A 12,550-nucleotide genomic window follows, 5' to 3' on the forward strand; every position below is an offset into this window, starting at 1 on the left:
TTCGAAAAATGCTGCAAAATCCCCACTTATCGTGTAACTGAGGGTTCATTTAGTCCAAGATAAATTGTTTCAATTATAATCCCATTTTTTGTCCAACCTTAACTATTTACTGTCCTAAAAATTCTAGATTATATAATAAAATGTCGAAAAGGCTGGTTACCCAAGATAAATCGTTTTCATGGTTACTGTAAAGTGCATCCAAAAAAATGTTTGCGTTGCATAGCTCAGTAACTAAAGAGTTGCGACCTCATTTTTTTGGAAAAAAAGATAATGCTTAAAATTGTCTCCCCTACCACCTCTTGAAGTATTGCAAATTCCTCATGAAACGCCCTGTATAAAATAGCGATTAAGGGATTATTATTGGACGCAAGTAAACTAACATCTAAGTAAGTAAACTACTATCTATTTTTCCATGAGCTCATTTTCAATAAATATTATAGAAAAATTGAAAATATATAACTAACATAAAATGTAGATTTTGCATCTTTATAAACATCATTTGATACATTTAGGGCAAAATTGTGCTGTGTAATTTTAGGCTTCTTGCGATTTCAAAAAATAATTTCTTATAGTCTTGAAAAAATTAATCCGGGGATATTATAAAAAAGACTAAAAATCGCGTTCCAATTCCTTCTGTGGATATTTTAAAGGTTTAATACCTCATTCTTAGCGGAAAAATATTCTTTTTGTGATCCTTCAGAGTGCAATGTTTATCACTCAAAAGAGATTTCACATTTCACCGTTTTTTGGTGGCAATCACTAATCGCTTGGTTTACTTACTTTTAAGATAATACATACAATCAGAAAATTATTACCCCAAAAACACGCATTTAAAAGAAAATTTTCAGAATTATTTTCTGGAACTACATTCAACTATATTCGGGACACAAAACACTGATCAAGATCAGATCCTGAGGCTTTTTTTATGAAAATCTACAAGAATAAAACGTGAATAATCGAGGATGCGATTATACAGTCGTTTATATGCGTCCGCAGCAAACGAGGGCTGAATTTAGGATACGGCAAGTTGGCAGCATCACCCCACGGCAGAATCATCACTTCATCTGCGCATAATGTCTTGGACGAAAATGTGAAACGCTTCCTGGAGTGTTTCCCGACCCAGTTCTTCCGCACGGTCAATGGACTCCGCTTTCTGGCGCCAAGCCGCAGTTCTTTTTAATAAACTGCCGAATGCGGTAGATTACGTTTTAGTTCGGATTAAGCGTTCTTAACATTGATCGCACACGATGCACACTTTATTAAAATCTTCGAATATAAAGAAAGAAATTCCGTAAAATTTGCGATGGAAACAAATCCAATACCAAGTAACCACTTCTGAATCATAATTTAAACTAATATCAATGAAATTCCCTCTAAGGGGATACTTATCTCAAAACTGTAATAAATAGGATAAAATTTGCAAGGTGAGGCAATTTATTTGCGAGGTAATTTGCAAGGAGTAGGGTATTGGCTCCATAATCGTCCGTAAAAGTGGTAAATATTATAGCGACAAAACCTTTAGTTATTAAGAGCAGTCGTAGTCAACCATCACTGTCCATAATATTATGATAATTTGAAATTAAATTATAATAACTGTACAAATACACTCGGTAAAGTTACTTGTTTTCTTACAATATTAATATTGATATCGATAGTTTTGAATATGTATTGTCTACAAAAACACCCCGAAAACAAGATGTGAATTGCCAAAATGTTCAGCATCGAGGGGAAGAAGTTATCAATAATGCAACCCTGCAGCTTATTTGATAAGGAATCACATTTTTAACATAGTAAACTTACCATGCACTGAAGCTATTTAAACTGATTCGTCGTTTGGAAATTATTCATATTTGACACAATATGGAATTCGCTTTACGATCGGTCTTCCGGAACGAATTAATATCGTAATGCGAGAATCTACTGTATTCGTTTCGCATCTCGGAGTCGCGAACCTTCCTCCTTAATCTCTCTTTACTAGGTTAATGGCTACTGTCAAAACACACATCGAACAAAACTATTGAGACGGCTAATAGCGTGTTGCTGTAGGTAGACACACCAAGACGCGCCTGCAGAGAAACACTAGACGGTTGGGACGCGTTCCAAAAAGATAATCAGATCGATAACAGGAGCGAAGAGGGAGAAAACAGATGCGAATCCTTGATGAAATTGGGGCAGTCGCTTCATTATTCACGGCCACCTGAGCCCCATTGAGCAGGGCAGGTCACATTTCATCGGAGCGACCCTGCTCACGTGGTCGAGGGAAAGATTAAGGAGACAGAAGGACTATCGAGTTGAAGAAATGGCAAGAGAACGTGACCAAAGTCCATGAGACGGAAATAACGACAACCCCGTCCAAAACGGACAGGGTACAGTAGAATGAATTACGTTTATAAGAAATAAAAAACGGCATAAATAAAAAGGGGGGTTGGGTTGGCGCGGTGGTTATAATGTTACCGTATGTTATATGTAGTAACGTTTAGAAGAACGACTTTTTCTTCAAAACGACGGGAGACATGCAGCCAATTACCCGGTGGAGAACTTTCTGTACATAGGAAAAGGACATCAACTCTACGGATGCTCTAGGGCTTAGATTTCGAAGGCAGAAAAACTTATAGATTAAGTGGTCTGTTTTGGCTCCAGTGCCGTTTCCTGCGGTACTGACTAAGGACACGATAGAATGACGCTGGAAAAATATTCTCGGTGTGGTGAAACAAATTTCTTGGAAAAAAGCAGCGCACGCCTGGTAAGCATTATGTTCAAGAAAAGCAAATTTTATCTACGAAAAAAAGAAAGACAGCCAATACACATGCCTCCCATATGAAAGATAAGAGCAGCGGATTCAGTAAACACGATATTTCTTTCCCTCAAGGAAACTAGAGAGCATTTCTGTATCCTAAGCCAGAGGTACAAAATTCACGCTTGAGAGCACTTCTCAACGTAGTAATAGTTTTCTTCTTAATGCCGGGTAGATATCTAATTAGGAATAATATCGTACGGATTCACTGTACACTTGTACTCGTTGGAAATCACAGAGAAAACGTTTACTTACTAAAATCGTTTAATTATTCATATTTAATGCTATCTCATTATACATATACTTACATATCTTTTATCAACTCTTCGCGTCTTATGATTATCTAAGACACAATGCCCACTACCGTCATGACTGATTCCGATTTAAAATTACAGACATAGAGTTTGCTTTAAAAATCTTTAAATAATTTATACTGAAATCTATTCTCATTATAGACATAAACGTCTCTATAACATACTCTTTGTATTTTATAACGCTTACATAAGACGTAAAATTTTCCACGAATAAACTCTTTAATTATAAATTTCAGGAGTGTGATAAGTGTGATAAGGTGCGTTGTTCAGTCACTTTTTTCCTACGAGGGAAAGCACAATTCGCACAATTGATCCACCCCAACAGGACCTTCGAACATTTGTCAAATTTATCAACGACATTTCTTAATATCTTCCACATCGAATTTTGTCCCACGTTTTAAAGAACGCAGGAGTAAACGTTTTAGATAAATTACACGACCATGCATTAGGATAGCAGGTACACATAGTTGTGATTTCACACGAAAAATGACATTTCGGTTCAATGAGCTCAATTGTTGCCTTCATTTAATACCAGATGACTATCTCCTTCCTCTTTCCGTAAAACATCGGAACCTGTGACATGCAATACCATTTAATTGCATTTTCCTGCAGTAAATATCGCGTTGACGATTCAATCCCCAATTATTGCTATCCTCAAACTGCGCCCTACGATAGCATCAACAAAATCTCGTATTCTCCATCTGAGAATGCAAGCATAGACGTAAGGAAACAATTCATAAGATGCTACGTATGCTTGGACGTTGATAACAGCAGAGAGGTCAAGAGTGGAAGCATTCGAAATGTGGTGCAACCGAAGAATGATGAAGATAAAATGGATTCACCGTGTAAGTAATGAGGAAGCGCTAAGAAGAGTGAAAGAAAAGAGAAGCCTCCTAAAAACCTTAAGCAGAAGACGGGACAACTTAGTTGGCCATATTTTGAGGCATGATGGTCTGATGAAAACAACTGTAGAAGGACAAGTGGAAGGAAAGAAGGGCAAGGGTCGGAGGGAATGAGTTACATAGGACAGGTTATATAGGACAGGTTATAAAGGATAGCGGATATGAGAAGAGAGAGAGAAGAAATATGTATCTATGAAAAGGTTAGCGGATAGGAGAGATAAATGGAGAGCAGCGTCAAACCAATCTTAGGATTGTTGACCAATGATGATGATGATGATGCTGCTGCATTTGAACGATTTATTTCACGGTTGGTCCAGTAATAAGAAAATATAGAATCCTTCACAAAACAAAACTTAAGAGTAGGCAAAAATCTAATTCCCCATTATTTCAATCACCAGATAGTTCATCAATGCCTTTTTGGAGGGGTATAGAAAACTTTTGCCTTGTTGAAATCAATACTGCCATGTTCCTATTTATTAATAATTAAAATGAAGAAACAGCTACATTATCATCTGAACCTTCATTAAAAGTATTTTCTCTGGATATGAATTATCTTCTCATGTAATATTCTGTCTTTGTTTTGAGAATCAATAATGGTGATTAGTTCATAAGGTCACGGCTAAAGGCCTCCGCGCGTGTATTAGTTAGGAATACGACCACCACCGGAAATTTCCGTCTGTAAAAGAACTTTCCGATCGTGTATGATCAGATTGCACAATCGCCAACGCTTCAGCGGCGTCGATGAGCTTCTCCGTGCAGAAGACCTTGACCTCCTGAACCAATCTACTCGCGCACACGAACAACTTATCCCGACTAGTGTCCGTTGCAAAATTCCGTCACCGGTGATGGGAGATTACTGTATCAAAAAACACTCATTCGATTTTAAATCAAGGCACATCAAGTTAAACATAATTTACTCCTGCGTTTACTAATAGTATGCAAATTTTTCTGACATAATAATCATTTATTGTGCGTTCAGAGAAGGAATTTCAGCACATTTTTTTATTTTCCCATGGATGCATCGTTTTTACGAGGTGAATTCAGAAAATAACGGGAATATTAGTTTTTTTATTCCATAAACCTTGTCGCCTTCAAGATAGTCCCCATTAGATATTATGCACTGATATACTTTCAAAATTAATAAAAATGAAACTGCTTCACTGACCTAATGCATAGCATGTGGTCCACCATGAGGGCAGGCCTTCGGGGCCTATGAGGGCTAGTCACAGATAATTACACTGACAAGCAAGTAAAACTAGTAAGTAAAACTATTCTCAAATAAAAAGGATCAAGGCGCACATAAAAATATATTTGCCAATTTGTATGGTGATCGTGAAACTATGCCGAAGTTTATTGATACCAGGTATAATACCATCAATTTTTTATACATAGATTCAGCGAGGCTGACGAAAGATTCCGACATTTCAACGCAAGTTAATTGTGGACCAATCAATTCATTACACGTTACTTTCTCCATTCTTCTCCACACCCACATCTCGAGCGTCTCCAGTCTTCTCTCGTCCTCCTTCCTATCATTTTTCCGAGACGCAAAGCGCTGCACTCCATGTCAGACTCTTCACTAAACTTTTCTTTAAACTCTAACGTAACGATCCTCTCATAAGCTCCTTCGGTGAGAAGAAATTATCGTAATTTAATTATTCTTCGATCAGCCTCTTCCCTATTTCTCGGCGTATGCCTCACCAATCATAACAACAAACTATTTAATGTCTCTAGCAAACGCAGAAATCACGAACATCGCTTCAGTGCTAATGGCAGAGTGTGACCCGAAACATTAACAGAGCAATGATAATTGAGACAAACACGGTTTAAGATACAAGATTACTTTGCAATGTTTCCACTAGTTCACGCTTCATTAGATGATTTACTTCCGCGTCTCCTGGGGCGTTCATTATAGTACTCAATTCTAACCTTTTTAAGAGTGTCGACCAACTGTAATTAAGAATTAGTTAGCATCAGTAATACCAACGCACATGACTTAAATGGGTCGAGAGATTTTTCGACTTCTGAGCATTCTAGCAATAGCTGCTTTTGTGATAAATACTGGTACAAATTGGTTTAATCCTCATAAGAGTGCACTTTTAGCTTAGAATATTTTAATATTAAATGGTCCACTAAATATATATTATACAAATATAATATTGTAAATAAAAAATTATACAATATTTTCGTTTGATTGCTTGATTTAAGCTATATTTTCCTTTTTATCCCCCAAAAATTATCACTCTGGTTATTTCACACCGGAATAACTATATTATTCACAAATTGTGCGTTGATATTTAACAAGGAACGTATAAGTCACTTGATCCAAAATTGATCTATCTATCTCGAATAATTTTTTGTTATACAAATTCCCACTGTATTAAGATTGTTTTAAGAAGGTGAGTCCACCAACAGGCCTTTGAGGTCACTTAGAGCTCAAATCTGTACTTGTATAAATGTTTTGAAAAGATATTTATGGATGAATAAATATTATTAATATTATGATCATTTTAGGTTTAGACAAATACCGCAACCTCACACAATAACTGCGTCACTAACTGGGACATAATATTAAGAGGATTACACCACGCACTGAAAGAGTACGAATCAAAAGTAGCGAATACGAAGGGCTAGGTCTAAAATTAAGGAAGGAAGTCAAAGAAATGTTACGCAAGAGCTATCGCCTGCCAGGCGTGATTGCTCGAGTAATTGCAGATATCCTATTGCCCACAAATTTTATTATAACAGCTTACTACACTACATTTATCTTGTCACCTTCGAAATAGTCCCCATTACATATTATGCACTTATGTACTTTCAAAATGAATAATAATTAAACCGCTTCACTGAGCCTAATTCATAGCCTGTAGTCCACCAGGGAATTAGTTGATGATGATTTTGTAACAATCGAAACACATAAAGAAAGCTGTTCTAATAAAATTTTTTGGCAAACACCATATCTTCGCTAATCATTAAATATGTTGTTCCACGAAATTTCTCCGAAAAATTTGACTTTTTCGTGTCTTTGTGATATCACCTACACGTAACTAAGTGCATGATGGGGAAAATAACCCCTTCCAAACACTCTATAGAGGTGGCTCGTAGGGTATATCCGTAGATGAAACATATACATACGCAAGAATATTCGTGTGAAGAAACTAAAGGGCTATTAAGGCCATTTCCGGACTTACGAAACGGTGTGCTGAAAGTTAAAGAAGAAGTGCTGCGGAAGAAGAGTCCAGGCTCATAGATCACGCTGGTGATTAACCACGCCAAGGCAACGAGAGAAAATTATTAATTATAATTACCGCTACATCTGGTACAACCTTCATCGTTGAGCGGAGGGTTTAATTAGAACTTGTAAAGCGAAGGTTTTGGGGCAACGAACAAGTTACGCAAGCCCCAATAGGAGTTGCGACACGTCCAAATATACGTTGACCTCAGTTATTAAAAATTAAAGAGGAACATTAACGATCCAAAAGACAAGTCTACCTCCATGAGGACATGAATCAGAGTTTATTTGGATGCAATATGTTAAGTGTGGAGAGGATGGAATATTTATATATACATCAGCTACGTATCACAAAGGAATTCGAAGTGTCCGGTCAAGTCTCGACGAGCTCGCCAACAAAATGATAAGCCAGATGGATCGAATCGACGAATGAGATCATAAACAATGAAACGATGATTAAAAGGGCGCACACGAAAAAAATTATCCCATCGCCCATTGACATAGAAACTAGTAAAGGTAAACCTCAATACTTAAAAATCCATCAACTAACACGCATTTTAAATGGGAACATAGCAAAAATCGTACCTGAGGATGGTTAGAATTGGCACAAAACCTTTATGTTATTGAATAGGGCCTAAGTTCGTGTTTTGTAATACAAGAAATATCTTATTCCGAATAAGATTTCTTTAGCAACTGAGAACTGATATATTTCAGAGCGACCCTGTGATCACCATATTAAAACCCCACCATATTTCCAGGTGCAATAGAAGCGATGAATTAAGAAAGGTTTTTTGTCGAACGGATAGATATGAGAATTCTTTTTTATTCGTTGACGACTGGAGTCCTAACACTCCCCGCCATACACCTTTTGAGGAGGCTTGCGGGGTTATATGTAGTAGAATTACAAGATCAGAAAAAAATACTTCGAAGTTGCATGATTCCCCATGTATTCAATGGAGCTCAGTTCCCGCTGGGAGAAATCGCAAAGGTGATTTTCGGGAATCAAGTGACGTAGTCATTTCCGAAAGTACAGAAGAAGTCCAGAAAAAGTGGTTGCGAGATACTTCTCAAGATGGCCAGGTGCGCAATATCTTGCCATCGCAGGAATAAATTCGTCAGATGCTACAAATGGAGCACGTTTTATGGGAGCGAGAAGTGGACGTTGACAGCAGCAGCGAAGTAAAGAGTGGATCATCCGAAATGTGGTGCTACCGAAGAATGATGAAGATAAAATGGATCGACCGTGTAAGTAATTAGGAAGTGCAAATAAGAGTGGACGAAAAGAGAAGTATTCTTAAAGCCTTAAGGAGAAGACGGGACAACTTAGTTGGCCACATTCTGAGGCCCGATGAAAACAATTATAGGAGTACAAAGAGTATGAGGGCTCAGGGCGAACCCTTCGACGATACAACGCACCGGGGCCGGGAACCAAGCCAGTGGCTTATATGCCCGATCACCCGGGGAGGGGCTGGAAAGGAAGGGAAAAGGAAAGAGGCGCCGCCGCGATAGGAGCCCGACGACGCTCTGGGAGAGTAAAGGCGCGGAAGGAACGGGAGAGGGAAAAACACCTCAAAGCTATAGAAGCGAGGAGGGCCCTACTAAAAAGCGAAACCAAGCAAAGCTATTAATGTTCTAACGATCTTGGAGGATTATTCTACGAGGAAGAATAATCCAACAATCAGATCATTGAATTATAGAAGTACAGGTGTGAGGGAGGAATGGTAAGATACGACCCCGAATGACTTACATAGGGCAGGTTATGAAGGATTTAAAAGAGATGAATTACGTCGCAATGAAATGGCTAGCAGATTGGAGAGAAGAATGGAGAGCTGCGTTAAACCAATCTTAAGATGACTTATGATGATGAAACTCTGGGAGAGGATATCAGCAATCCATTATTGTTCTGTGCCAAAATAATGGTCTCAAAAGTTCAATGTGCCAAAATCATGACGGCTATAACTAAAATGGATGAGATTAATTTTCAACCAATCGATTAGTTGAACAAGCTCGGAGAAAGATGTTTGTCGCACCTGATTGCGTAAATGCATCGCTCTCTTTGATACCAACTCGTGAAAGAAAGAGGTACAGCCTGCACAACGCATTTACGTTCGCAATCCTCCGGCCAAGTCTTGAACATCCCCTCCAATAAAACACTGGAGCGATTTCGAATAAGCGATGGACGCGCGGGTAGAGAAAAAATACAAAACAGTCCGGAAGGCACGTTGACATCTTAGTGTTCCGCAAACAAGTTTCGAAATTATGCACTGCAGCACATGAAACGAGTGGGCTTACTCACCCACTGGAACCAAGCCAAACCTCGGTTTCAGCGTACGGAGAAATATCAATATACTTTGGGGATTTCCTCAGATTTAAAACACAACAGCGGCTTCCGTAACGAATGCTATACTCCCTCTAACCCCAGAGGAAATATAATTTTACGAAAGCGTTTACGATAGCAGCGCAGAAACCAAAATCCAAGGTCAACATTTGAACCCCAATTTCTACATTATTATGGGAAATGGAAACTCTTAACAATGTAAAATACTTATAACTTTATTCCATTAAAATCCTGGCATTTATTCTTCATCGCTGTGAGCAAACCACCATAATTAAAATCCGAAAATAAAATCGAAATTCAAACTAATAGTACATAAATCATAATAAAACCATGTAACCAAATAGTAGGTAACCATAGATAACTAGGGACGCCTAACATAAATCAATATTTACACCGGGGAAGTGCAGGAGGACGCAAAATAATAAACAACTACAAGAATGAGAGACGGAAGAAGTCAAGAAAGATGAATTGGATCGTCTGAATAAGTAATCTCATACGCTTGGATTATTTAATTAAAAAAAACAAAGGTATTCCAATCATGCGAATTCCTCCGTTAACTGTTAAGACGTCTAAAGTATTATGAATTACCATAAATAATAGCCGTAACATCGATATTCGAAATATTAAGTTCTTCGAGTTGCTCTGAAAGATATCTCTTCTCAATTGTTAAAGCAATCTAATTCGGATTAAGCCACGGGGAAAGTTACGAAAGAAGGCTATCGAAGGAGAAAAGAAGGACAAAAGTCGGGAAATAAAGACAGAAGGAAGCGAAGACTAGGCGGTATCAAGGCGACGAAAGAGGAACCAGTAATTTATAGAGAGGCCAGGAAGGAATCCGGAAGGAGAACCACGATATAAACATACGGCCCAGAAATCACAAATTAAGCAAGCAGACAGACCGCAAAACCACGCTTGAAGTGAAGGCAGAAATCCCCGGCAACCGATAAGTGAAACCTTTAAGGATAAAGTTGTTGAACCATCTACTACCTCAGGACTTTGATAATTAGACGTTTATCACAAACAAAATTCGGAACTAAAAACCGAGGTTGTTGAATTTCATTGCAACTCGTTCTTGAGTTATATCGCAAGACGTGAACAGGTTGATTTCTGTTTGGCATCAGAGTGTGTGTTGAATGAAATGCCATTTAATATCACCAAAATTCGTTTTTAAGAAATGGTGTACTGATCACGCAGAGATTTGAAACGTCAATACTGAAGGATCACAATCTTATAGGTCAAACAATCAAATAAAAAAACAAAGCTACTCCAATAATACGAATTTCTGCGTTAAGACGACTAAATTGTAATAAATTACGCTAAATAGCCGAAAAATCGGTAATCGAAAAATGACAGCAATGTGGGTCAAATTAATATAAAATAATCTAATGACCCAAAAGGTAAGGATAATGGAATAAAATAATAATAATGCCTTACCCACAGGTTCAGATCCTTCCTCTAGAGAGACAGGTGACTCCACGAGCCAAGAAATAACGTTAGTCATGTCAAGTTCAGCCATGGTTCTCTCACAAAAATCACCACGGAACTGGGGCACCGCTTTCAATGTTGGTAAATCTCACACCAATCCTCGAAAAATGTAGACTAACCCACACAAAGCACTCTGGACGAACTTCGAGTGGGATACAAACAACTCCAGCTCAAAGCTCAAAATATGGACGCAGGAACAGCTGTCTTCATCAGCAAAATCTATCCACACATTTCTTCAAAAATATTCCCGACATCTGGTGTCAACAACCCTAACCTGAAAACTAAACTCTAGGGGAGCGAATATTCCACTACACATGTACGTCGACTATAATATTCCACAGCGTATTTCTTTTGCGGCACACGTAGGCGCTCCAGTATCCATACCATTGAAGTCAATTGAAGGGCATGAATTGTTGATAACGACAACTAAGAGTAAGGACTACAAACTCTGCGGTTTTTCGAAGAAGAAGACACTCTGGGAGAAGAAAGCTAAGAATACGGTCCCACTACAAGGATAAAACAATTATGATGGAAGAACGGAAATCACAGCCCACTGATCATAAAATTAACGTCCCCATGTTACAGAACAGACACCTAATTTCAGCAAATTACTATGAAACGTCAGATGAATCAATCCTCACAAACAAATATGGACGGCAACAATGAAAAGGTAGACTGGTGAGATTTCCTAGCAGACGCAAGAAACGCGAAGTGGAAAATGAAGAGTACAGGTTGAGTAAACAAATATTTATATCCCAACGATGGCTTAATATTGTGATCTTTACTGTCTGGATTCTACTGCGATTGCTAAGTGTCAGTCACTGCGGACCAGTTGCCGACGTGCGCACCCAAAAGATCCCGGTAGATTCGTAGCACTCACTTTATATAACACACTTATAAAGAGAACGTGCTGAGAGAAGCCGATGAGATGATAACGAAAACTAAGAATAAGGACTTGACTCCAGGAAACACAAAGAGAAAAACAAACGAGTATCGGCTGAATAATCAAACATTGGTATCCTAGCGATGATGCTGTGATCTTCACTGTCTGAAGTCGACTGCGAAAACGTAGTGGCAGCCTAACACCGCTCTGTGCGGACCAGTTGTCGACCTAAGCACCCAAAAGGTCTTGATGGATTCGTTGCACTCAAGCAGGGCACACTTAAAAAGAAAACGCACTTAGAGAAGCCGATTAGCTGATAATGAAAACTAAGAATAAGGACTTAACTCCAATAAAACACGAAGAGGAAAACAAAAGAGTATCGGTTGCGTAAACAAATATTGGTATCGTAGCGATGACTTAATGCTGTGATCTTCACTGCCTGAATGCGACTGCGATGGCGTAGTGGCAGTCGCGTCTCAGTATGGACTGGTTGTCGACTTGAGCACTCTACAGGTCCTGGTAGATTCGTTGCACTCAGGCCGGGCGCACTTAAAAAGAGACCGCGCTAAGAGAAGCCGATGAGGAAGTGAGAACAAGCACAC

At 38.5% G+C, this 12,550-nt stretch overlaps 1 protein-coding gene across 10 annotated transcripts in view; it reads right to left on the bottom strand.

Moving 5' to 3' along the window:
• The window catches only part of LOC124168485 (AMP deaminase 2), a 221,771-nt gene that overhangs the window by 190,033 nt on the left and 19,188 nt on the right, over window positions 1–12,550 (bottom strand). The window contains exon 1 of one of the 10 annotated variants that reach the window (XM_046546778.1): window positions 11,015–12,185. The exons of 8 other annotated variants lie outside the window; for them this stretch is intronic. In XM_046546778.1, coding sequence (XP_046402734.1) covers window positions 11,015–11,096 — 82 coding nt within the window. In that variant the 5' untranslated portion in view covers window positions 11,097–12,185. Of the gene's footprint in view, window positions 1–11,014; window positions 12,186–12,550 lie in introns of those variants that run through there. One more of the 10 variants, XM_046546785.1, reaches the window with a different exon arrangement.

Source organism: Ischnura elegans, chromosome 11 (assembly GCF_921293095.1).
Source record: "Ischnura elegans chromosome 11, ioIscEleg1.1, whole genome shotgun sequence".
Taxonomy (NCBI): domain Eukaryota; kingdom Metazoa; phylum Arthropoda; class Insecta; order Odonata; family Coenagrionidae; genus Ischnura; species Ischnura elegans.